At 37.3% G+C, this 24822-nt stretch overlaps 1 protein-coding gene across 4 annotated transcripts in view; it reads left to right on the plus strand.

Annotated features, from left to right (window-relative positions):
- COL14A1 (collagen type XIV alpha 1 chain) overlaps nucleotides 1–24822 on the plus strand; it is a 257258-nt gene that overhangs the window by 25441 nt on the left and 206995 nt on the right. For all 4 annotated transcript variants that reach the window (XM_032252681.1, XM_032252674.1, XM_032252687.1 and 1 more), the window contains exons 3-5: nucleotides 10652–10768; nucleotides 15621–15764; nucleotides 21291–21377. In XM_032252681.1, coding sequence (XP_032108572.1) covers nucleotides 10652–10768; nucleotides 15621–15764; nucleotides 21291–21377 — 348 coding nt within the window. The remainder of the gene's footprint in view (nucleotides 1–10651; nucleotides 10769–15620; nucleotides 15765–21290; nucleotides 21378–24822) is intronic.

Below are 24822 nucleotides of genomic sequence, written 5' to 3' on the forward strand. Positions count from 1 at the left end.
CTTGGATTCATTCTTTCTGTCACATTCAGGTACACCTATCAAATGTAGATTGGGTGTTTCCACATAATCCCATATGTCTTGGAGGCTTTGTTCATTTCTTTTCACTCTTTTTTCTCTAATCTTACCTTTTCATTTTATTTCATTGAGTTGATCTTCAATCTCTGATATCCTTTCTTCTGCTTGGCTGATTGGGCTACTTAAACTTGTGTGTTGTTTGCAAAGTTCTCATGTTTTTCAGCTCCAGCAAGTGATTTATATTCTTCTGTAAGCTGTTTATTCTCTTTAGCATTTCTTCAAACCTTTTTTCAAGGTTCTTAGTTTCTTTGCATTGGGTTAGAACATGTTCTTTTTCTTAGTTTCTTTGCATTGGGTTAGAACATGTTCTTTTAACTCAGAGAAGTTTGTTATTACCCACCTTCTGAAGCCTGCTTCTATCAGTTCATCAGACTCATTCTCCATCCAGCCTTGTTCCCTTGCCAGTGAAGAGTTGTGATCCCTTGGAGGAGGAGAGACATTCTGGTTTTGTGTGTTTTCATCCTTTTTGCACTAGTTTCTTCCCATCTTTGTGGATTTATCTACCTGTGGCATTTGTAGTTGGTGACTTTTGGATGGGGTCTCTGAGTGGAAGTCCTTTTTGTTGATGATGAAGTTCTTTCTTTTTTTTGGTTTTCCTTTTAACAGTCAGGCCCCTCTGCTGTAGGAATGCTGGAGGTCAACTTCAGACCCTGCTTGTCTGGGGATCACCTGTGGTGGCTGCAGAACAGTAAGGGTTGCTGCCAGTTTCTTCTTCTGTTACCTTTGTCCCAGAAGGATACCTGCCAGATGTCAGCCTGAGCTCTCCTTTATGAGGTGTCTCTTTGGATATACAGTGGTCAGGGAGCTGCTTGAGGAGACAGTCTGATCCTTATAGGAGCTCAAGTGCTGAGATGTGAACCTCATTTTTCCATTCAGAGCTGCTGGGCAGGTACATATAAGTCTGCTGCAGCAGAACTCATAACTGCCTTTTTTCCCTAGGTGTTCTCTTCTGGGAAGGTGGGGTTTTATTTATAAGCTCCTGATGTGCTGCTGCCTTTTTTCAGAGATGCCCTGCACAGTGAGGAGGTAGCCTAGTCACAGTCTGCCAGCAGAGGCATTGCTGAGCTGCCACGGGCTCTGCCCAGCTGCTGTGTGAAATCCTTGTGGTTTTGTTTATAGAGATATAGTTAGAATTGCCTCAGTAATGGCGGTCTGCCTCAGTAATGGCGGACTGTCTCTGTAATGGCAGACTGCCTCAGTAATGGTGGACTTTTCATTTATTTTTATAAAGTAAGTCTGGGGCTGAAAAACTACTACCTGGGGGCCAAATCTGGGCCACTGCCTATTTTTATAAATAAAGTTTTATTGGAACACAGTCATGCACATTTGTTTATATATTGCCTGTGGCTACTTTCATGCCACAGTGATAGAATTAAATAGTTGTGACAGAGAGTGTATGTCCTGCAAAGCCAAAAGTATGTATCTGGCCCTTTACTGAAAAAAATGTGCTAACTTCTAAAGTAAATATGCACAAGTGTGTAAAGTGTTATTACTAAACAAATATAGGAATCTATAGAGACTTATGTGTTGGTGATGAAATGTCATTTTTCAGCTGAGCAGGGAAGTGTAAGTGTGATACAGTGATTTTAGGAATGCTAATGTCTAACATTTGGCATTGAGGGTTGTAGAAAAGATAAATGCATTAACCACCACACACTGCTTCCTTAAAGGGAGGCATACCTGTTTGGAAAGGAATGAAACTTGACTTTTTGCATGCAAAAATTGCTATTATACACCTAGAGTTAAGGAACTGTATTTCCAACTGCTTTATTGAACATACTGCTGGCAGTTTGATAGACTCATTCTGCTTATGTTATTTACATTCATGAATGAATGCTTTTGGCTGTGGCAATTAGAGAAGTAATAATGGAAATTCTAGATCACTTATTCTGTAAACTCCAGGATACAAGACACAGATCCTTAGAAACAAAAGGTGGGAAAGTTGTAAGCCCTTCAGAGTTGCAGTCTCAGTCTAACATAATTCAGAAGTGGTCATTCATGAAGTAACTGATCATGGTCATTCATGGAATAATTGATCATGGTCATTCATAAAATAACTGATCATATATAGTTCTTATGGGATACTTTCAAGGATGCTCTCTACCAGATATACATTGTTAGCCAAATTCTGATTTCTTTCTTTCTTTCTTTTTTTTTTTTTTTTTTGAGATGGAGTTATATTCTTGTTGCCCGGGCTGGAGTGCAATGGCAAATGCAGCAATCTTGTCTCATTGTAACCTCCGCCTCCCGGGTTCAACCGATTCTCCTGCCTCAGCCTTCCAAGTAGCTGGGATTACAGGCATGCACCACCACACCCAGCTAATTTTATATTTTTAGTAGAGAGGGGGTTTCACCATGTTGGTCAGGCTGGTCTCAAACTCCTGACTTTAAGTGATCCACCTGCTTTGGCCTCCCCAAATGCTAGGATTACAGGCATGAACCACCATGCCCAGACACCAAATTCTGTTTTAAGTGAACGCTTATGGGGCACATTCTGTGTGTTGAGTTCAATACAAAGGTATGATTTTTTTTTTTTTTTGCCTCCAAGCAGCTTACTATCTACTAGGGGGATAGGGAAGTAAATAAATTGCAATGTAAGTTATGTTGCGAGTGAAGTGTGGCAAAGACAAAGATGGAAAGATAGATTGAAGCCAGATTATGAAATATTTTAAACAACTCTGTTTTTGAGAAAAACATCTAATAGCAACATGTGATTCTCATATTTGTGACTCATGGGAGTTTGAGGGATAGGAATAAATAAGGTATGAGAAATCATTAAAATATATTAAATTGTCCATGAAATAGGTGTTGAAGGCTGGAAATAGGCAATGTGATAGAGAATGTAACTAGAGAATGCATACAAGAATCATGTAAGGGGTACAAGAGATAAAAGTTGTCTGCAGATTAAAAGTGGAGACAGACAAAAGACAGGGAAAAACTGAAGATGGCTCAGCTTTCTTGATGGAGACCTGAGTAGATGGGGCCTTTCATCTTGCCACCTGTGTCATTACTGCTTCCATGTCTTAGCATTGTAATTGTTTACTTACCTCAGCTCATAAAAGGCAATGGTTCTCACTTTAGTGTCTGTATCGCTAGTCCAGAGCAGTGGTCAGTGATAGTAGACATTTGTTGAAGAGATGAAGAGGTTAAACAAGTAGAAGACAGTGAGTTCAGTCTTAGATGAATATATGGAGCTTAAGGTGTCTATGGGACATCCAAGTGGAGATGTCTGGTAGGCAGTCAGTCTGGAGTTTAGGGAAAAAACATCAGGACAGGAGGTTATATTGAATTGTATTTTGTTTGGGAATTCACTTACAGGGATTTTTGAAGCCTTAGAAGTAGAATTAGAAAGGGAAATCAAAGTGGAAAGAAGTGAGGATGAAGTCTGCAGGACATCAATAGAGTTCAATAAGAGTTCAATAGAAGAAAAATGGTTGATCGAAAGTGTCAAAAAGAAAAATCCAACACCAATTATAAGGAGAGTCAGGGGAATGTAATGGATGATAAGTGAAGGCTGGAGAATTTTTCAAGAAGGAAGATGGTGGCTGCATGCTGGAGGAAACCTCAGCAAGAAAAGCTTTATATGTTCTTGGCTTTGGTGATTAGGAAAACATGTGAGACCTTTGAGAAACCTCATCATTTTTCCACCATGACACCACTTATTTACATGACTGATTTTTAGCAAGGAATAAGGAATATGAGTTGCTTTATTGGACTGATTTTCTGCTTGTAAAGCAAATTTAGTAGTGAGTTCCTGTGGGTTGGCCAATTTTGACATTAATTTGCAAAGCCATATAGACATGTTTAGAGTGATGTTTATGAACAAAATAGAAGAAAAAATGCCAGTGAGATAGGCAGAATAGTGTCCCTGTAAAGATGTTCATGTGTGAATCTTCAGAACTTGTGAATATGTTGTTATATGGCAAGGGGGAATTAAGATGTCAGGTTGAATTAAGGTTGTTAATTAGTTGACCTTAAAGTAGGGAGGTTAGCCTGAATTACCTAGGTGGGCCCAATGTAACTGCAAAAAGCTTTAGATATGGAAGAGGGAGACAGAGCAGCCAGTGTGAGCAGCCATGTGAGAAAAACTTGGCTCAGTACTGCTGGCTTTGAAGATGAAAAGAGGCCACGAGTCAAGGAATGTTGGAAGCTTCTAGAAGCTAGGAAAGGCAAGACAATTGTTGATATTCTCCCCTAGAGAAGGAAATTCAGCCCTTCCAACACCACCCTTTTAGTCTAGTGAGATTGATTTCAAACTTCTCACCCCCAGAACAGTAAGATAGTAAATGTCTGCTGTTTTAAGCCAGTAAGATTTTAAAATTTATTACAGTAACAACAAACAATGAATGCAGTTAGTATTAAAAGGCATACAGGAAATTAATTCTTACTCCCTAAATTGCTAATCCACAGAATGTGCTTTAACATTTAGTCTCTCCATGGAATATTTTATGAAAAATATTCCCTCTCCAGGACCTGTGAACCTACGTTGGCTCAAATAACTGTTTATACCTGGATTATTCCAGCATCTTCTTTTCAAGACAAATTGTTAAATGAACTAGAATACAGAAAAAGTAATGGGATGGCTGTCGGAGAAAAATGTGTACAGCAATAACAGTGATGGCATCAACACTTTCTTAGAATTTCACAGTAAATATGTACCTGGTTGTAGCAATGTTAGTTTTGGCTGGTTACAGGAAGGAACCACTGAAGGTAAAGTAACTGTCATTTAAAAACCTCAATGCATAGAAAATTGGAGACTTTGCATAGGGGCTAGCTTTCACTTTATAAAGACCTCTGTGTTCACACATTGACACATTTCTTGCTGTTAGCCAAACACATTTGAAAAGTTGAGAACATTTTCCTTACTGCTGTTTTCACCATCTTTATAATGGATCATGAAATTACAACAGATGAGGCTCTAAGCCACATTAAAAAAACCCCTCCAGCATATCCTACAGTAAAAGTCTCTCAGAATTTAATTGTTCCGATTTACGAAACATTTAGGCAGGTAATAAATTTAGCTGAAAAAATGACTAACATAAAAAGCTGAAGTTTTGTGTTTTATTTTTTGAGTCAGAGTCTTACAATGTTGCCCGGGCTAGAATGCAGTGGTGTGATCATGGGTTCCACCTCCTGGGCTCAAGTGATCCTCCTACCTCAGCCTTCTGAGTGGCTGGGACCACAGGTGTGTGCAACCCTACTCGACTAATTTTCGTATATATTTTTTAGAGATGGAGTTTTGCCATGTTTCCCAGGCTGGCCTCAAACTCCTGGGCTCCAGCAATCTGCTTGCCTTGGCCTCCCAAAGCGCTGAGATTACAGATGTGAGCCGCTGTGCCCTGTCAATTATTTTTTTTTTTTTGATTACTTGGAAAAATAGCCAAATACTTCTCTGCTGTTGAAAAGTCTTTTAAAAATAAATATAATCAGTTGTCCTATCAACTTAGCACCCTAAAATGTGTTTTAAAGAGGTAAAAACTCTCAATATGATTCATACTGCATTATCTTTATCAACCAGAAATTTTTGGTTGCAAATAAAATTAATTTTCTCTGGTCAACTAAGCAAAAATGTATTGGGTAATGCAGTAGCTCATATAATCAAAGTAAAAGTAAATAATCAAGCTTTGAAAAGGATAGGAATCTGGGAAACCCTCTGGGATACAGGCTGTAGGAACTAATGACCATTTTTCTTAGGGCATGTTGTTGGAATGACTGGAGCTATTTTCCATCCCTGCATCACAGGAGTCAAGTTTCAGATTCTTGGGAGAGTCTACTTGACCTGGTTTGAGTGATTTTCCCAGCCTTTAGCCAGGGGAAGATGGCCGGCTCTATGCAGTGGGGGAAGGGGCGTTGTTCCTTGGAAGAGAACCAGGATGCTGTTATATAAGGAAGAGGAGATGCGATTATGGGTAGTGAAGAACACAAGATGTCCATTTCAGTGTCTCTGTGTAAAAACTAGCATTTTAACAAACAAATGTGAATATTTTATTGTAGTAAGTATCTTTATATAGACTGTCACTTGACAAAACAGTAAGCATTCAAATTGAGATGAGAAGAAAGGAAGGACAGAAGGAAGGAAAAAAGGGACAGCCACAAGTCAACCCTTTAATGAATAGATTATGAAATAGAATTTTCCAAATGCTCGATAACAGTGAGGCTTCAATGGAATGACATAAACATTTCTCTCCTGCCTATGAACTTCTATGGGAATGATAGCAGTATTCTTTCGGTTTAAGGAAAATCTTGCCTCGCAAAGTGCAACACAGCACAGCAAAACAAAAATGCTTCTAGACCAGGCATGGTGCCTCATGACTGTAATCCCAGAACTTTGGGAGACTGAGGTGGGAGGATTGCCTGAGCTCAGGAGTTTAAGACCAGCCTGGGCAACGCGGTGAAACCCTGTCTATACTAAGATACAAAAAATTAGTCTGGCATGGTGGCCTGCACATGTAATCCCAGTTACTTGGGAGCCTGAGGCAGGAGAATTGCTTGAACCCAGGAGGCGGAGGTTGCAGTGAACCAAGATTATGCCAGTGCACTCCAGCCTAGGTGACAGTGCGAGATTCTGTCTCCAGGGAAAAAAAAAAAAAAGAAAGAAAAAATGCCCCTACACTTTCAATAACAAGCCTAACCCTGGAGTGGAAGACAGTGAGTAGCTGCTCCTCAGTCTTTCCCCATCCATTTCCCTTTAGGATGATGTTTATATAGGCACGAGTCTTATATCAGGCCTCACCCGTGTGCAATCTCATCCTTTGCACTTCGCCATGCAAAGGATGAGTCTGTTGGTTTCCTCTGGGGTCTTGGTGTGTGCTGGAAGTCAAATTTTACATTTGATATTTGTTTGTTTAAAAAGATTAGGATTTGAACTGACATAAATTAACTTTTGAGTCAAGTTCATGCAAGCATTTATAATTATTAATGGAAGTTAAGTATATGTATTTTTAAAAAGCAATTCCTTTGTGCTTGCAAAAAGAAAAATCATGGGACTGGTATAAAATGTGCACAAAGTTTTGTTCCATGAGATAAGAGCAATTATTTCTCCACAACACTTAACAGTGTTTCTGTCAATCCTGCTGTCCTTGCTTTGGCTCAAGTCCCAGTGCCTTCTAAAAGGGGGGAAAAAGCTAACTTTGAAATCCACAGCTGTGACCTCATGCCTCTTTCTTTGTTAACTAGCATGTCTTCTTTTCAATATTTTGTAAAGGGCAGAACTCTAAAGAAAGTGTGAATTTTATGTTTAACCAAGATTTCCTTTTAATGACTGTGAGAGTATTTATGCTTCTCTAGGCAATAGATGTGGTCTGCTGATAAAAGGTAATAATGATACTCCTTTTGGCTAGTGGTTGTAATGGGGCTGTAGACAGTTGAATCATTTGTAAATTAATAAAAGAGTTGAGTATTGATGGATTTGGTTGTTGCATTTGCTTCAACACTTTTACACTTTGTTTTCTTGAGCAATTGGATGGGAGCTGATGCCACTCTTGGTACTAGAACACCATCCAAATTATCTGAACATGGTCCACGTTGCCCTCATTTTCTACTGGATATTTAGAAGCCTGTCTATTAACTAAGAGGTGTTGAGGGCTACAAACTCAGACAACATTTAGAGAGTAGTAGCATGGATAGAAAATGCCCAAAAATTTTATAATTTTTAACCTAGGAATCCTGAATGCTGTTTGCTGTTCTGAGATGTCAACACACCTGGAGTGCTAATGGAATCGTTTTCTCTTTTGAAATTTCCTAGATTGAAGCCTCTATCCTATTTGTACTTTTCCACTTGATGTTTCCCAAGACAGCTTTCTTTCAGCAGCTCATTCATGCAAAAACTTGGGCAGTGACATTTGCTAGTCCACTGACTTGATATGACTCAGAAACTTGTAAACATTGTTTAATTTTTAAAAATTCTTACTTTTAATTTTCTTCCATAAGTAATACAAACCTATTTATCTATTAATAAATTTTCTTCTCACGTTGATAACTAGGAAAAATTATAACAGTTTTTCTGTTCATCTAAATATTAGGTTCAGATACCTTTCTCTTCCATTTGAAAAAAGCTATTCTTTCTTTCTTTTTTTTTTTTTTTTGAGACAGAGTCTCACTCTGCCATCAGGCTGGAGGGCAGTGACACGATCTCGGCTAACTGCAATGTCCACCTGCTAGGTTCAAGCGATGCCTCAGCCTCCTAAGTAGCTGGGAGTACAGGTGTGTGCAACCACTCCCAGCTAATTTTTGTATTTTTAGTAGAGACAAGGTTTCACCATGTTAGCCAGGACGGTCTCAATCTCTTTTTTTTTTTTTTTTTTTTTTTTTTTTTTGAGACGGAGTTTTGCTCTTGTTACCCAGGCTGGAGTGCAATGGCGCGATCTCGGCTCACCGCAACCTCCGCCTCTTGGGTTCAGGCAATTCTCCTGCCTCAGCCTCCTGAGTAGCCAGGATTACAGGCATGTGCCACCATGCCCAGCTAATTTTTTGTATTTTTAGTAGAGACGGGGTTTCACCATGTTGACCAGGATGGTCTCGATCTCTTGACCTCGTGATCCACCCGCCTCGGCCTCCCAAAGTGCTGGGATTACAGGCTTGAGCCACCGCGCCCGGCCGGTCTCAATCTCTTGACCTTGTGATTCGCCCATTTGGGCCCCCCAAAGTGCTGGGATTACAGGTGTGAGCCACCGCAACCAACAAAAAGTTATTCTTATGATAAATTTATGCTTTCTCATTAGCCAGAGAAATGTAAGCTCTTTCTTCCATTCATGTCACATTGAGAACAGGAAGCTAATGTTTTTATTCTGCGTGGCTAGCATTCTCTACGTAGAGGTAGTAAAGGACAACTAGAAAGAAAATCTATTCTTAAAACTGTCTTACAGTGCTTACTGATTTCAGATGAGTGGATATTTTGTGGAGTAGTTAATTCTTCATTCACATAGCTCAATGAAGGGTGACTTTTTTTTTTTTTTTTTTTTTGAGACAGAGTCTTGCTCTATTGTGCCCAGGTGGGAGTGCAGTAGCATGATCTTGGCTCCCTGTAGTCTCTGCCTCCCCAATGCAATCTATTCTCCTGTTTCAGCCTCCTTAGTAGCTGTGACTACAGGTGTGTGCCACCACACCTGGCTAATTTTGTATTTTTAATAGAGATGGGATTTCACCATGTTGGTCAGGCTGGTCTCAAACTCCTGACCTGAGGTGATCCACCCATTTTGGCCTCCCAGTGCCGGGATTATAGGTGTGAGCTACTGCAGCTGGCTGAGGGTGACTTCTTAATATGAATAATCTTTCAAAGAAACAGTGCATTTCATCTGGGGTCAGAGATTGTCCTTCACCAGTACGTGGACTTGGGCAAGTATCTTAGTTGCACCTTGTTTCCTTTATCTATAAAATTGGAATAGGAATGTATGTTTTGAAGATTAAGTGAGCTTTTAAGCTGAATCATTACATGAAGTAGGGGAAAGGGAACAAATATTTATTGATCCCCTATTATAATGCATTCCATTCATTATATCCATTATCCTATTTAAAGTTGTCATCTCTCCTTTGCAAAAAAGTATTGCTGTCACCTTTTCTATAAATAGAAACAGGTTTGGAAAAAAACATAGCCTGCTCAAGATTATTAACTAAGTGGTAGAACTGGGAATGAAACTAATATCCAAACCCCATATTATGCCCCATGCCTATGTAGGAAAATGTCTGTTTCTTTCTCTATATTGTTTTTTAAAATGAGAAAGAAAGGCTGGGCTTAAAAGTAGGTAAGAAAGGCTAACTTTTCTGTTAAGTATTAGCTTTTCTAAGAAACTAAGTTAGAGAGTATATAATAAAAACATTCTTACCTTTTTTGAAATACTGGAACATTTGTGTAGAGTTCCAGAAGTGTGTTTTGAAGTTTGAATGACCTACACAAAAAGTAATACAGATCTATTCATTTTTGTAAACTGTCAGAAAAGATAAAACATTCTGTGCTGATTCATGACCATGTGCTTTGTATGCTTCTGACAGGCATAAATCAGTTATCTTTGAAAATTGGATCCAAGTTTATAAAACATAATTATCTTTTACTTGGTCCTGAATGCCTTTACAATCACTTTTTCAAATATTTTAAAATGAATATCTGATTTTCATAATATATCCGTAACAGCCTTCTCAAATTATCATATAATCAAAAATATTAGATTACCCAAGTGAAAAACCTAAGGACATGCAACAGTTTTCAGTAGAGTAGATTATAGAAGCTCACATGTTTCAAGGAGAAAAATTTATCCTTGTAACATAATCAAAACATTTTACAAAATTGGCTTTAATTATTAAACTTGGCTAGAGTGTTAAATTCTAACACTTCTTAGTTCTTTGTCACAAGGTCACTACTATTTGACAAATGGATATCTTTTGGGTAAGAAACAAATGCTCTTAGGTTTGTGTTATTTTGCAAACTGATGAGTTCATTAATGGGATTGTAAAAAAATATATGTATTTTGAGGCTGAGGAAGTCTTTTATGTGTATTTTGTTTATATTACTTTGACTTTTTGATTTAACAAATAGGAGCTTAAATGTTATAATGTTTACATTATTTTTGTTTTTCCTTTTCAGTGGCTTCACCCACAAGGTTAAGATATAATGTAATATCTCATGACAGTATACAGATTTCATGGAAGGCTCCAAGAGGGAAATTTGGTGGTTACAAACTTCTTGTGACTCCAGCTTCAGGTAAAAACAATTGGCCGTATTTTGTAGAGCATTAGCAACGTTTTATTCATGGGTAACTAAAAACATGTAGTGCTGGCCAGGCGTGGTGGCTCACACCTGTAATCCCAGCACTTTGGGAGGCTGAGGCGGGTGGATCATGAGGTCACGAGTTTGAGACCAGCCTGGCCAATATGGTAAAACCCCGTCTCCACTAAAAAATACAAAAAATTAGCCGGGCATGGTGGCATGTGCCTGTAGTCCCAGCTACTCAGGAGGTTGAGGCAGGAGAATTGATGGAACCTGGGAGGTGGAGGTTGCAGTGAGCCAAGATCACACCACTGCACTCCAGCCTGGGTGACACAGCGAGACTCCGTCTCAAACAAACAAACAAAAAACATGTAGTGCCAAGCATTGTGTTAGGATTATTTGAAAGCTTTTTGTTTTGTTTAGAGGCTAAAGTCTTACCCTCTAATCAATGCAATAATGTTCTCCAAAGAGTAAAAAGTGACTCTTGGCTATAGTTCTTTTCAGACAAAAATTATCAGACAATCAACAAGTTGTACTTCTTCTGTTGAGACATAAAATGAATACTTTGAATTCATTGGCGCTTAAAAAATACAATGTATCTGAGTGTCCAATAGTTGTGACTGGTTGAATAAGTTATGATTAATTAACTCAACAGACTAATATTCAGCATTACACATTAAAATTATAAAGGCAAAGTAGACATTGTGAAAATAAGTGATAAGGCAGGAAAAGCATAAGTTGAACACATTTTTTGGTCATGAATAGTTACTTAAGGATGCTTTAAATTAAGCATCTTTATTTTAAAGATGATGTTTAGATGATGCTTAAAGATACTTCATTATTTAAAGATGCTTTGAATGAAGTGTCTTTAAATAATGATCTTTAAGCATCATTTGGTTAAATTTTTCTTTCTCATATTTTATGTTTTATTATACAAATATAATCAACCAAAATAATGCAAAGCATGTAGGGAAACTGCCTCTGCTACATGGTTGTTTTGAAGATGAAGATGGGATCAACAACTCAATTGCTTGAATTCAAAGCTTGATTGACTTATAAGCAGTGTGATTCAGGCAAGTTATTTAACTACTCAGTGCCTCAGTTTCTTCTATACAATGAGCAAACAATATTTGTACCCACCTGTGGAGTTCTCTATGAATTTGCAACTCAAGGTTGATCTGGGATCAGCAGCATTGGCATTACTTGAGAGCTTGTTAGAAATGCAGAATACTGGCTCTACCCTCGACCTCCTCAATCAGCATCTGAATTTTAAAAAAGATCTCCAGTTGATTCCTATGCACATTAAATTTGCGAAGTACTGGTTGTGAAGACTTAAAATAAATATAAAGCCCTTAGAACAGTGATGTCATTATAGTAAGTGCTTAGTAAATGTTACTTATGATTGTCATAAAATTGCTCTCAGGTCTCATTTCTTCTCCAAGGATCCATTTTCACAGAGTACATAATAAGTACTTAATAATAGCATATTTGTATAATATGTATATTTATGTAAATATAGTAATCGTTTTTTTTTTTTTTTATTGGTGATAAAGAGGGTTATATGAAGCTAGACTCCTTTCAGTGGTAGACCTTTTTCTAAAAGATACAATGAAGAAGAACAATGCTTTTTGTTCATTAAAATGTGGATGCCTTACTCAAGAGTTGAGGTAAACATTCGAACAAGGCAAGCAGATGAAACACCTGGTTTCTTGCTTGGTCGCCAAAAGGACATATCTTTTATTTTTAAATTATTTATTTATTTATTTATTTGAGACAGAGTTTCACTCTTTGTTGCCCAGGCTGGAATTTTGGCTTACTGCAACCTCCACCTCCCAGGTTCCAGTGAATCTCCTGTCTCCCTCCTGAGTAGCTGGAATTACAGGTGCCCGACACCACACCCAGCTACTTTTTGTATTTTTAGTACAGATGGGATTTCACCATGTTGGCCAGGCTGGTCTTGAACTCCTGACCTCAGGTGATCTGCCCACCTGGGCCTCCCAAAGTGTTGGGATTACAGGCGTGATCCACCGTGCCCAGCCCAAAACTATCTTTTTTTTTTTTTTTTTTTTTTTTTTTAAATATCCTTTAAGCTCTGGGATACATGTGCAGATCATGCAGGTTGGATATGTGACCTATCTTTTATTAAGAAATGTTATCCAGAAGCTCATTAATGACTTTTGGTTGAGCAATACTAGATGTCCACTTTTCCCATGTCATGCAGAGGTGACTCGGTTATGGAAAACAATATACTCAAACCTGGTTCAGAGTTTTCATTTTGGAATATGACTCAATTTTGAAATTTCTTTGATTTTTAAAAATATAGCTTATTTAAATTTAACTTGAAAAGATTCTCGAACATTTATGATTCGAAAGGTTAAAATACAAGTTACCAGTTTTTGGTACCTCTGAGAATCCCCCATGTCTAATCTTGAAAGGTAATTTTTTTCCTTTAGGTGATTGGTAGCCTAACTTTTCCTGATGAATTGCTGATAATACCAAACTATTAAGTACCCCCCAATCAAGTGTTATTGAGGCATCATAGAATTGTAGAAGTGACTTAGGTAGCCTCTGAACCAAACCTTAATCTGAATCCTTCAATCTCCTCTTGAAGAGTGTACCCAAGAAGTAGATGTCTAGTTCTTGCTTAGACATCTCCTGTGACAAAATAAAAATAGGGAATGAAAGCAAATTATTTCTCCCTGAATGCTAGGTTTATTTTTGCAGTTTCCTCACTGCAGCAATCAAGACAATCAGTCTTGACAATCTGGTATCTATTTGATTAAACATAGTAAATAAAAATAGTAATAAATACATTTAGCCGCAAAATGTTTATAGCTGTTTCAACACCATGAGACATGGTCCAACTATTGTTTATGCCAGCCTTTCTAATGCGTGTTCCATGGTATTCTGCCGGATGCTAATAGCTATGATGCAGCTCAATGGTTTAATGGTCAAATAAATTTGGGAAATGCTGGTTTAAACAGAGTTTAAAGCTTTGTTGTTGTTGTTTCAGGAATCTCAAAGCCTTTAATAAAATAATACACTCCATAACTCTCAAAGAGAGACTCTAATATACAGGATTTTTTTTTCGAGAAACTTTTTTTTTTTTTTTTGAGACGGAGTTTCGCTCTTGTTACCCAGGCTGGAGTGCAATGGCGCAATCTCGGCTCACCGCAACCTCCGCCTCCTGGGTTCAGGCAATTCTCCTGCCTCAGCCTCCCAAGTAGCTGGGATTACAGGCACGCGCCACCATGCGCAGCTAATTTTTTGTATTTTTAGTAGAGACGGGGTTTCACCATGCTGACCAGGATGGTCTCAATCTCTTGACCTCGTGATCCACCCGCCTTGGCCTCCCAAAGTGCTGGGATTACAGGCGTGAGCCACCGCGCCCGGCCACAATTTTTTTTTTTCAGTGAAACACACACAGTGACAGATATGTAGGTGCACTTTTTAGAAGATGAGTTTTAAATGATAGAAGTTCCAGAAACCAGATTTAACATCTTGAACATCAACGCATACAGGGAAATGGGTTTTGGCAAGTGAAAGACTCCATTTTGCCCTCCAGAAGTAGGCAGCACAGGTAATAGCAGCATCAAATTTCTGAATTAAAAATATTAATTTTGTTCGACTATGATTGAATTACATTATCATCTGTATTATGTCTGACTAATTCCGCAAATTTCGGACATCTCTTGCTGATACTGCTAGAGAGACAGAAGTTTCCATTTCCCTTTTCTCAGACACAGTAATTGCAGGTAAAAATTAGAGAAGAAAAGTAAAATGTAGAATTCTGCATAAAAGTTGAGTAATTATCAGCACTTTCAAGAAAGGCTTAGATGTCAGTCTAATTTGATGGAGAGGTGATGGGATTTTGACATTTTTTTCATGAACCAACCTATCTTTTGAGTAGCCAATGAGTGATTCCTTCAGTATCCTGAGACATCTGTGGTCAGATTTAAGATAATGAAATTGCTCATGTTTCAAGGATGCTTTGACTCACTTTAGAGAGGGCGTAGAAATAAATTCCAGTGTAAATAATTACATTTGGCTTGCTCGTATCTCTCCCTTCACTTTTTTTGTTTGTTTGTTTGTTTTTGGGGCGGAGTCTCTCTCTGTCACCCAGGCTGGAGTATAGTGGCTCAGTTATGGCTCACTGCAACTTTTACCTCCTGGGTTCAAGCGATTCTCCTGCCTCAGCCTCCTGAGTAGCTGGGACTGCAGGCGAGCACCACCATGGCTGTCTAATTTTTTGTGTTTTTAGTAGAGATGGGGTTTCACCATGTTGGCCAGGCTGGTTTTGAACTTCTGACCTCAGGTGATCCACCTGCCTTGGCCTCCCAAAGTGCTGGGATTACAGGAATGAGCCTTGGTGCCCAGCCTCCCCTTCACTTTTAAGTGGAATTCATTCCTTGAAGAGTATATCTGATACTGAGGCCTCGTTGTATTGTAATCTTTTATTATGGATTTTCCTACTATGTTAAAGCAGTAGTGTGTTATGATGAAATATTTTCGTGAATTTGGTTTTCTCTAATTTCAACAATTGTTAAAGCTATCTAATGAAAAATGAGTACAGCTGAAAAGAGAATGAAAACTGTATTGTAATTAGGTGCAATACACATATATATTGTATTTTTAAATGTATTCACCTTTTGTATTTTTAAATGTATTCACCATATAATAATCATGATATATACTATAAATATATACAATATTAAATATATAAAATAAAACACATTTCCAAAAATGCCTTCACTGTTTAGCACCTCAATTGCTAATTAATAAAGCTTCTTAATGTACACAGTAACCTTCTTTCGTAGAACTGATTTATTTTTCTATTTTATTATAGGTGGAAAAACTAATCAGCTGAATCTCCAGAACACTGCAACTAAAGCAATTATTCAAGGTCTCATGCCAGACCAGAATTATACTGTTCAAATTATTGCATACAATAAAGATAAAGAAAGCAAGCCAGCTCAAGGCCAATTCAGAAGTATGTATTTATGAGTCTGAAAGTACTTCCTCAGGATTCTGTCCCAGCCTTGGATTTGAGTCTGTGTTACATATTTTAACAGGTTAAAATTCTAGATTTTTTAAGATGTATAGAGATCCTGGAAGACCTTCAGTTCTACCTCCCATGAATTCCTCCTCTCTCTAACAATTTCTAGCCTTCCCTTTCCCCATTTTGCTGTATCCCTACTTATCCTCTATGCTTTAGTTTCCGATGTGCTCCTTGACATTGGCTCCTGAACCTTACCCAGGCATCCTCCTATGTGATTTCCTAGCATCTAGAGCTTCCCTTCTGGTGCTATCACACAATTTTGTAATGGTTTATTTACTTCGCTGTGACCCCCACAAGCCTGTAAGTTTTACAAAGACTGTAACTCAATGATTTTTATTTCTCATGGTATCACAGTTGCATATGATAGGCCTGGCATATAAAAGGTGCTCCATAAATGTGAAGGACTGAATGGATCATGCCCGCATCTCCTCTATAGGATCCCAAGAAAGTGCCAGTCTGGCCTCTACTAAAACAACCTACGCAACAGGGAATTTAACTCTTTCCAATTGTTTATCAGTTGACATAGGGAATGTTCTATGCCAGACTCCATGATGAGCTGATTTGTCAACAAATACAATGTGATAAGTCTTGGAGAAAGTATATATAGAGCTCTGTGAAGAGAGGTACTCTCTCTGCCCCAGTAATGGGCTGTGGAGAGGCTAGGCTTGGAAAAGCTTCATGTTTGACCCAATTCTCAAATAGCCAGTTGGGCATTTGGAGAAAGAATAGGATGTGCAGAGGACATTCTAAGTAGGAAAGAAAACTCTGCGGTGGTCCAGTCAATGTCCACAGTTCCTTAGGAAGCATTTTCTTATATTGAGTTTAAAAATGGTCCACACAGGCCCTGATTCTTCTGTCTCTCAGGAGACATTCATTCATTCATTTTTTTTTTTTTTCATTTAACAAATGTATGCCACATACCTACTAAGTGCCAGACTGCTTTCTAGGCACTAAGCACATGACAAATCCCTGCCCCTACGGACCTTATATTCTAGTGATCAGAGACTACAGCAACACCCTCTTCCTGAAAGTGGCATTACACATGTGAAAGGTGAAACTTTTTTGTATTATGAGTGCAAACAGAAGAGGCCTATCCTAATTCACTTTCTGTTACTTCATTGCTAAACCCAATTTATTATTAAGGACAATTTAAAGCTTAATAAAAAATCATCAGGATATATAATTAACTCCTAAGTTGCTATCATCTGGCTTCAGCAATTGGCTGCTCGTGGCCAGTCTTATGTCTTTTATCCCCCCAAACTCTTTCTCTTACTATTTTTTTAAAGCAAATCATAGATATCATTTCAAGTAGATTTTTTCTAAATTTTAAACAGTAGCTTTAAAAATTCTGCCGTCAGATGAATCCATACATCTGTGAGGCTGTGGGTCTGGAACTTCGTGTGCAGCAATGTTCTATCTAGATTTTGTTTACACCCTCTCCCTCCCTTTTTGCTCTTCCTCTTCTCAGTAATGTTTTGTGAGACGTATAGGCTGGTGCAAAAGTCATTGCAGTTTTCGCAATTACTTTCTATTAGAAAAATCACAATTACTTTTGCACCAACCCAATATTTTGTGACTCTTTTAAAAAATTAAAAGAAAACACAACTTTGCTAAGCTACCTCTTGAAACTTCTGAACAAAGACATTGTGCAAATTCACCTGTCAGCAGGACATACACATGTTGTAAATGTTATATTCTTTTGAGATTCACATTGTCCGGGAACTCTGGAAAAGGTTTTTATGTTATTTTTTGGTATAAATCAGCCTTCTGTCTCATTTTACTGGCACTATACTTTAGTTTTTGGCCTCCAACATTCCTACGTGAGTAGCTGAAATAACTTCACTTAAAGTTTGTGAGAAGCAGTAAAAGGGATGAGAAATGATTTATCTTCCTCTAGTCTGAGGTTTTGCAATTGATTATTTAAAATATTCCACTGACTGAACAGTGGAAGAAATGCAGAGAGCCTTATAAATCTTTCCCAGGCTACTTATTCAAAGCACTTAAAAGTAAATTCATTTGTTTCCATCTTGCTTAACTCTGCTAAGATAACTGTAGAGAAACAGTAAAACTGGTTAGCTTAGATAAATGATACGCAAGCGTAAATGCTTTTAGCTGTGTTATTTTTATTGGCAGTATAGAGGGATTTGTTCTGCCCAAATAGCAGTTTGTAAGAATAAAATGGAAATTGCTTGGATAGCTTTCTTTTCCCTTCTGCATTTCAGTTACATTCTTGCTGTCTGTGAGATGGAGCTAAAGCCTAGTCTCCCCTTCCTAGAAAACTTCCGTGGTTAGATCCAGGAAAGTGGTGATCAAGATAAAGCCTTGTGGTTATAAGTTTGCATTTAGTGCAGGGATTTGGATTCTTTATGAGTTCATATTATGATACACAGTAAAACATAAGAAATGATCTTTGGGCCGGGTGAGATGGCTCACACCTGTAATCCCAGCACTTTGGGAGGCTGAGGTGGGCGGATCACCTGAGGTCAGGAGTTCAAGACCAGCCCGGCTAACATGGTGAAACCCCATTTCTACTAAAAAATACAAAAAATTAGCCAGGCATGGTGGTGTGTGCTTGTAATCTCAGCTACATGGGAGGCTGAGGCAAAAGAATTGCTTGAACCTGGGAGGTGGAGGTTGCAGTGAGCTGGGAGTGCTGTTGTACTCCAGCTTGAACAAGAGTGAAACACTTGGTCTTAAAAAGAAAAAAAAGAAATGATCTTTGAATTTCTAAGACAGAAAGCCATGTCTGATCTAACAGATATTATGATTCCAAACTTGCCACAAGCAATTCAACCACTTCCAGCCTCAGTTTCTTCACCTGCTAATGAGGGTGATAACATGTGCCTATTACCCCACAGATGAGCTGACTTCACCACATAGCAGAGCATGGTAGCTATTGTTGTTGTAAGAAATACATTTTGCTTGTCACAATCTGTTTTCCAACTGATTTTGCACCTTGGTTGATGTATATGTTACATCTTGTATGTGATGTAGTGGATCAGCTTCCAAAATGTCTGTTATTTTTTCTTGTTTGTTTATAGACTGCTTTTATAACTCTGTGTTTTAATGTAGGACCTTTAAATATGGAGGTCACTTCTTCAATGATTAAGAGAGACATGAGATGGAAATAAAGGTTTTATTATTTACAGGTCCTAGGAGTTGCATGGTATGCTTAGAGACCACACCCATGGAGGTCAGGGAGCACATGAAGTGGGGGCATACATAAGCCAAAGGTCTTTATTGGAGTCCAGGGCATTATGCCCAGGTTTCTTCGAGGAGGGTTTTAATTGGTGGATTTAAAGCAAGCAGGCATGAGTTCCAGGAGGTCACACTGTGACTGAGAGGTGGTCACTGTGGCCTATCTACATAGTCTGTGCAGAGAATGAGGGTCAGTGGGGCTGGTCAAGTGGGCTGTGTGCAGCTCTCCCATAGGGAAGTAGAAGGTAGAAATAGATCTAGGAGAGAATAATGAATAATAAGAGTAACTCCCGAGTCGAGAATGGCAGAAACTTCACTGGAAAGGTGACATTTGAACTAGACTTTGAAAGACGGGCAGGGAGCAGTTGTATAAGGCAGATATCTGGATTAACCATATTTAGGAACTAAAGCTTCAGGATATGTTATAGGACTGGAAACTGTCAAATGTGACTGAGCATGTTTCTAGTAAGAGTAAGTCTAACATATTTAAAATGGATGCTGAGGCAACATAAAATTATAAGAATTCACCACATTCTATTTTGGAAATTTTTTTCTCTTTTAAATGTATTTTATCAATTTTTGCCTGCAAACTCCCTGCCTTTCTTTGAAAGTCTGGCTCAACAAGGAAGTTTCTCCAAGTCTCTAACTCTGAATTTATTATTAGTTTTTCCTAGAGCCATTCCTACCTCCAGCACCATTCAGCACAATCTTTCTCCTATTAAAGTTGCAGACATACTCTGTTGTGGAAAAGCAAGTAATTTGGAGTGACAGCCCATGTGTGGGTGGGGTTGAAGATACAGATTTGGAAATTATTGATGAAAGGGTCAGAATTTAAATTGTAGGGCGGCAAAATTACAGGTGGGTTGTACAGAGACACAAGGCAACCTTCGTATATAATTGTGTTTCATGAATAGTAGTAGAGAAAGGGCCCAAAGAATGAGAATGAAAAGGAGTATTCGAAAGAAGAAAACCAGGATAAAGCCATTGTAAAGACTGAGAAGGAAAAGAAAGTGGTGTGTGTATGGGGGGGTGTGGGCGGGGGGGATGCTCCAAAGTGCCAAGGCTTATAAAGTAGTCAGTGAATGAGGTTTTAAAAATTATTATAAAAATTTATACATATCAGGATCAAGGCATCTTAAATTTTTATTTTTAAAATGTTAAAAAAAATTTTTTTTTAATCTTGGAATTTAATCTCTGGGTAGCAGAAAGCCAAGAAAGGTTTCTAAGACAAGGAATAATAGAATTAGGGTGACATGACCTTGGCAAAAGACAACTCTCAAACCATTTCAGCAAAGGGATGAAAGACAGTGGAAAGAAAGAGGAGGAAGATATGATAAAGACAGGATGAATGGAACAATATCCCGGAGAAGGCAGCAAGGGTGGTTCAGGGGAAATCGCTGCTTCCCCTATGTAGCTTGCCCTCCAATACATCTGTTGATTTCCATGAAGTGAAGGTAGCAATTAAATGAAATACCTTGGCTCACTTCTGCATTTTCACAGGGTGTTTTATTTGTGCAAGAACCATTGCCATTTGGCAGGGTCTTGACTGCTTCCAACAGCCTAAGGTGCTATTTGGCAGAAAAGCAGCTGTGCAGTTTTAAGGAGAGAATGCAGTGGAAAGTTAAGCTAAGAGTATAGGTTGATATGAATTTATTAAAAGGCCAGAAGACATTTTTGGTTCCTTAATATTTTCTAATTAAATCCATAAAGAAAAACTACCATTTATTAATAGAGAAACTTCTTATGTTTGAAAAGGACTATTACAAGGATCTTCACTTTTTTTTAATATATATATATATACAGTTGGAGCAATTCCAAATGAGGCTGTTCATGGTTAAAATCTTTCTAGAACGGGAACCAAGTTCATAGGCTAAGTCCAGAGACTTGAAGATATGGCTTTAACCCCGTACCAGCACTTAACTGGTTTTATGAGATAGATTTTAGTTTCCTGGTTATTCATTCCATCATGTATAAGCCAGGGATAATTATGCTGATTTTAAAGCAGGTATGAAGGATTAAATATATGTGACACATTGTGCATACTGCATACTTAGCCAAAGTAATTCCTTCAATGTTTTTGTGTCTTCTCATGACAAGGTTGAAAAAAAGCAACAGTTCTAATATTTGGGGATGAGTTTGTACCATGGAGCTCATTTCTATAAATACTTTTAGGGCTTGCAAGGGTTTTAGTAAAACTCATTGAATATTTTCTTTTAGACTTTAATATGACATGGTGTTGTATCTCTACTTTTCTTCCAGTTAAAGATTTAGAAAAAAGAAAGGAACCAAAGCCCAGAGTCAAAGCTGTGGACAGAGGAAATGGGAGTAAACCATCTTCACCAGAAGGTCAGAGATGATTTTGATTACCTTGTGTTGGGTGTTGGGTTGTTTTAATTACACAGGCAATATTCACATATGTGGTTGCTGGTCCCATCTGAGAAGTACAGGTCTAAATGAAGATTGCCTGTGGCCTCTTTGTATTCTTCCTTCCTTTCCCATACAAGATGACCCTCGACCCTTTGGCATGTAACTTTTCAGGCACCTTTCTTGGAATGTTCATATATGTACAGCCTGTCATATTTCTCATTATGTGCATACCTTTTCACTTGGAAGCCTTTCCATGTCAATTCATATAGGAGGCAACATCACCCAGTATAAATTTCCTGGGCTCTCCCATTTGCCTGCCTAAATTCAAAGCCTGCCTTTGCCACTTTGAGTGATCTTATACTAGTTATCTAAATGTCTATGCCTCTATTTCCTTATCTGCAAAATGTGGAGACTGAGATTCACATTATAGAGTTCTTTGGGATAAAATGTGTTGATATATGTAAAATACTTAGAACATTGCCTGACATTGAATAATGTTAGGTATTATTGTTAGTGTACCTCATTCTTTTTAATAGCCAGCTAGTATTCTATGGGCTAGACTATTACGATTTATTGATTATTCCCCCTCCCTGCTCTTGTACCCCTCCCCTTTTTTTTTGAGGTGGGGTCTCGCTCTGTTACCCAGGCTGGAGTGCAGTGGCGTGATCTCAGCTCACTGCAACCTCCACCTCCCAGGTTCAAATGATTCTCCTGCCTCAGCTTCCTGAGTAGCTAGGATTACAGGCATGTGCCACCATGCCCAGCTAATTTTTGTATTTTTAGTAGAGACGGGGTTTCACCATGTTGTCAGGCTGGTCTCAAACTCCTGACCTCAGGTGATCAGCCCTCCTCGACCTCCCAAAGCACTGGGATTAAAGGAGTGAGCCACTGTGCTCAGTCAATTATTCCCCTTTTGATGGGCATTTAATGTTTTCTGATTTTGACTGTCACAAACATGCTGCAACAATATATTTCTAACTGGAACTACAAGGTTAAAGGATAAGAAAATTTCATACTGCTGAATTGATAGATGGCAGGCTCTAACAATATTGACTTAAATTTTTTTTCAGTAATTCGTACTTCTGTCAAAAACATATAACAGGGATTATTTCATATGTTCTTTTCAACATTTGAAATCCTTAATATTGGAAAAATTTCCCAATTATATCTCATTTGTTTAATTTACACCTTTTTGATTACTAGTGAAGTTGCACATTTTTTCATACCTTTAGTAATCATTTGTAATTTTTCCTGTTCAGTTTTTGTGTTGTCTTTATTTCCTTAATGAATGTATAAAAACTTTCTAAATATCTTGAGTATGAAACACTTTTCTACATATTGTTGTATTTTTGCAAATATTTTCTCCTGGTGTATGATTTGCCTTGCAACTTTATTCATCTGTTTGAAAATTTTTGAATATAATTTAAAAAATTTATGACAAATGTTTTACTCTGAATTTTGATGCATTTCTTGGCTTTCTAACATATTAATATGTAAAAACATTTTCCTGTTTTTCTTCTTATGACTTACAGGTTTATATTTATACTTATTACAACTTATTAAATGTATTAGATATAAAAATGTATAAAAATAGTATCATAAACATGTTTGTCCAGCTTAAGAAAATAAACCTATTACCGTACAGTGAAAACTCATTATTTATCCCTATAGATTTCCTTTCTCTCTTGTAGGAGGCTGCTGCTACCCTGAAGTCAGTTTTTATCATTCCACTATGTGTCTTTATCATTTTACTTCATATATATCTGCAAGCTTAAAACATATTAATTATACAAAATTCAAATTTTATATGCATTTTGTTATGATGGATGTATACCTTTGCAACTTTTAAATTCTAATGTTAAACTTTTTTGGGTTATTTATGTTGATTTATGTAGAGCAAAATTATTCATTTCCTTTGCTGTGTAGAATAGAATGCCACTGGATAGATATATTCCAGTGTATTTAACCCTTCCACTATTGATGTTACCAGTATTTTGCTATAATTAATTTGTTGTAAATATCTTTGCTTATGTCTTCTTCTGTACTTGTGGTAGAATTTTTCTAGAGTATATTCCTTGGAATCAAGTTATTCACTTGCTGTGTATATATATTTGTATAGCTCCTCTCAATATCTTCTTTATGTTTTTATATCTAATACTTCCTTCCTTCATTGTATTTTCTTTTTTCTAACATCCTGAATTGAGCGTTTATCCATTAATTTTTAATCTTTTCTTTTCTGGTATATGCATCTTAAAATATCCAAGTACTGCTTCGGCTGTCTCACATAGATTTTGATATGTGGTATTGTTCTACTGTAGTTCATACTACTGTCTAAATTTCACTAGATTTTCTTCTTTGATCCATGAGTTACTTAGAAATATGCTATTAATTTATAAACATCTGGAGATTTTAAAAGAGGGTATTTGTTATTGATGTCTAATTATTGCATTGTGGGTAGAGAATGGGGTGTGTAGAAATATTCTTTGAGATTTGTTGAGGCATTTTTATTACTTAAATGTGGTCAGTTTTTAAAAGTATTTCATGTTTCCTTGAGAAAAATGTGCATTGTAATTTCCCTGGATGATATTTGTCCATTTCTATTTGTAACTCTGGCAATTTTGCTTTAAATACTTAAAGGCTAAATATATATGAAATAAGAGTTATTATATTTTTCTGGTCAATTTTTCTTTTTCATATTGTATGATGGTTCTTTTTATTCTTAGTAATTTAATATTTGCCTCAAGGACTATTTTATCTAATATTAACACACCTGTATCATATTTATTTTTTTAGTACTCACCTAATGCATTGATTCTCTATTCTTTAACTTTCACTATATTTGTGTTTCAAGTTCAAGGTGAGTAATTTGTAGAGAAGCTTTATTTGCATTTAAAAAATTCTGTTACAGTCATTGTGTGTTACCTGATAGCTTTAGTTTACTTAAATTTGTTGATGTTACCGGTAATTTTGGACTTACTATTTATTTTGTGCTATTACCCTACATTTTTCTTATCTTTTTCCATCCTTTACACCTTACTTAAAATTGACCAAGTTTCTTTTTTTTTTGTAAATCCATTTTATCCCTTACTGACCTGGAAAAGCTAACGTAGTCTAATACTAATCGGTGTCTTTACTATTTCCCTGTAATACAGAATATAGAATTCAATAATGCTTTAAATTCAGCTATTCATCTCCCATCTTACACATCGTTCTTGACAAATACATTAACTTATATTTTTGGTGTCACACAGATATTATTTAATATATTAACTGTAGATGTTCTTAACAATCAGTGTTTGTCCAGATTTACCCATGAAGTTGTTTTGCTCACCATTTCATCTTGCATCTCAGACTTTCTCTATGTATCCATTTTCCTTCACAGAAGATCTGTGGTGGTAAACGTATCTTTATTCATGCAAAAATA

The sequence above is a fragment of the Sapajus apella genome, unplaced genomic scaffold, assembly GCF_009761245.1.
Source record: "Sapajus apella isolate SASKATOON/1434 unplaced genomic scaffold, GSC_monkey_1.0 scaffold3, whole genome shotgun sequence".
Lineage (NCBI taxonomy): Eukaryota > Metazoa > Chordata > Mammalia > Primates > Cebidae > Sapajus > Sapajus apella.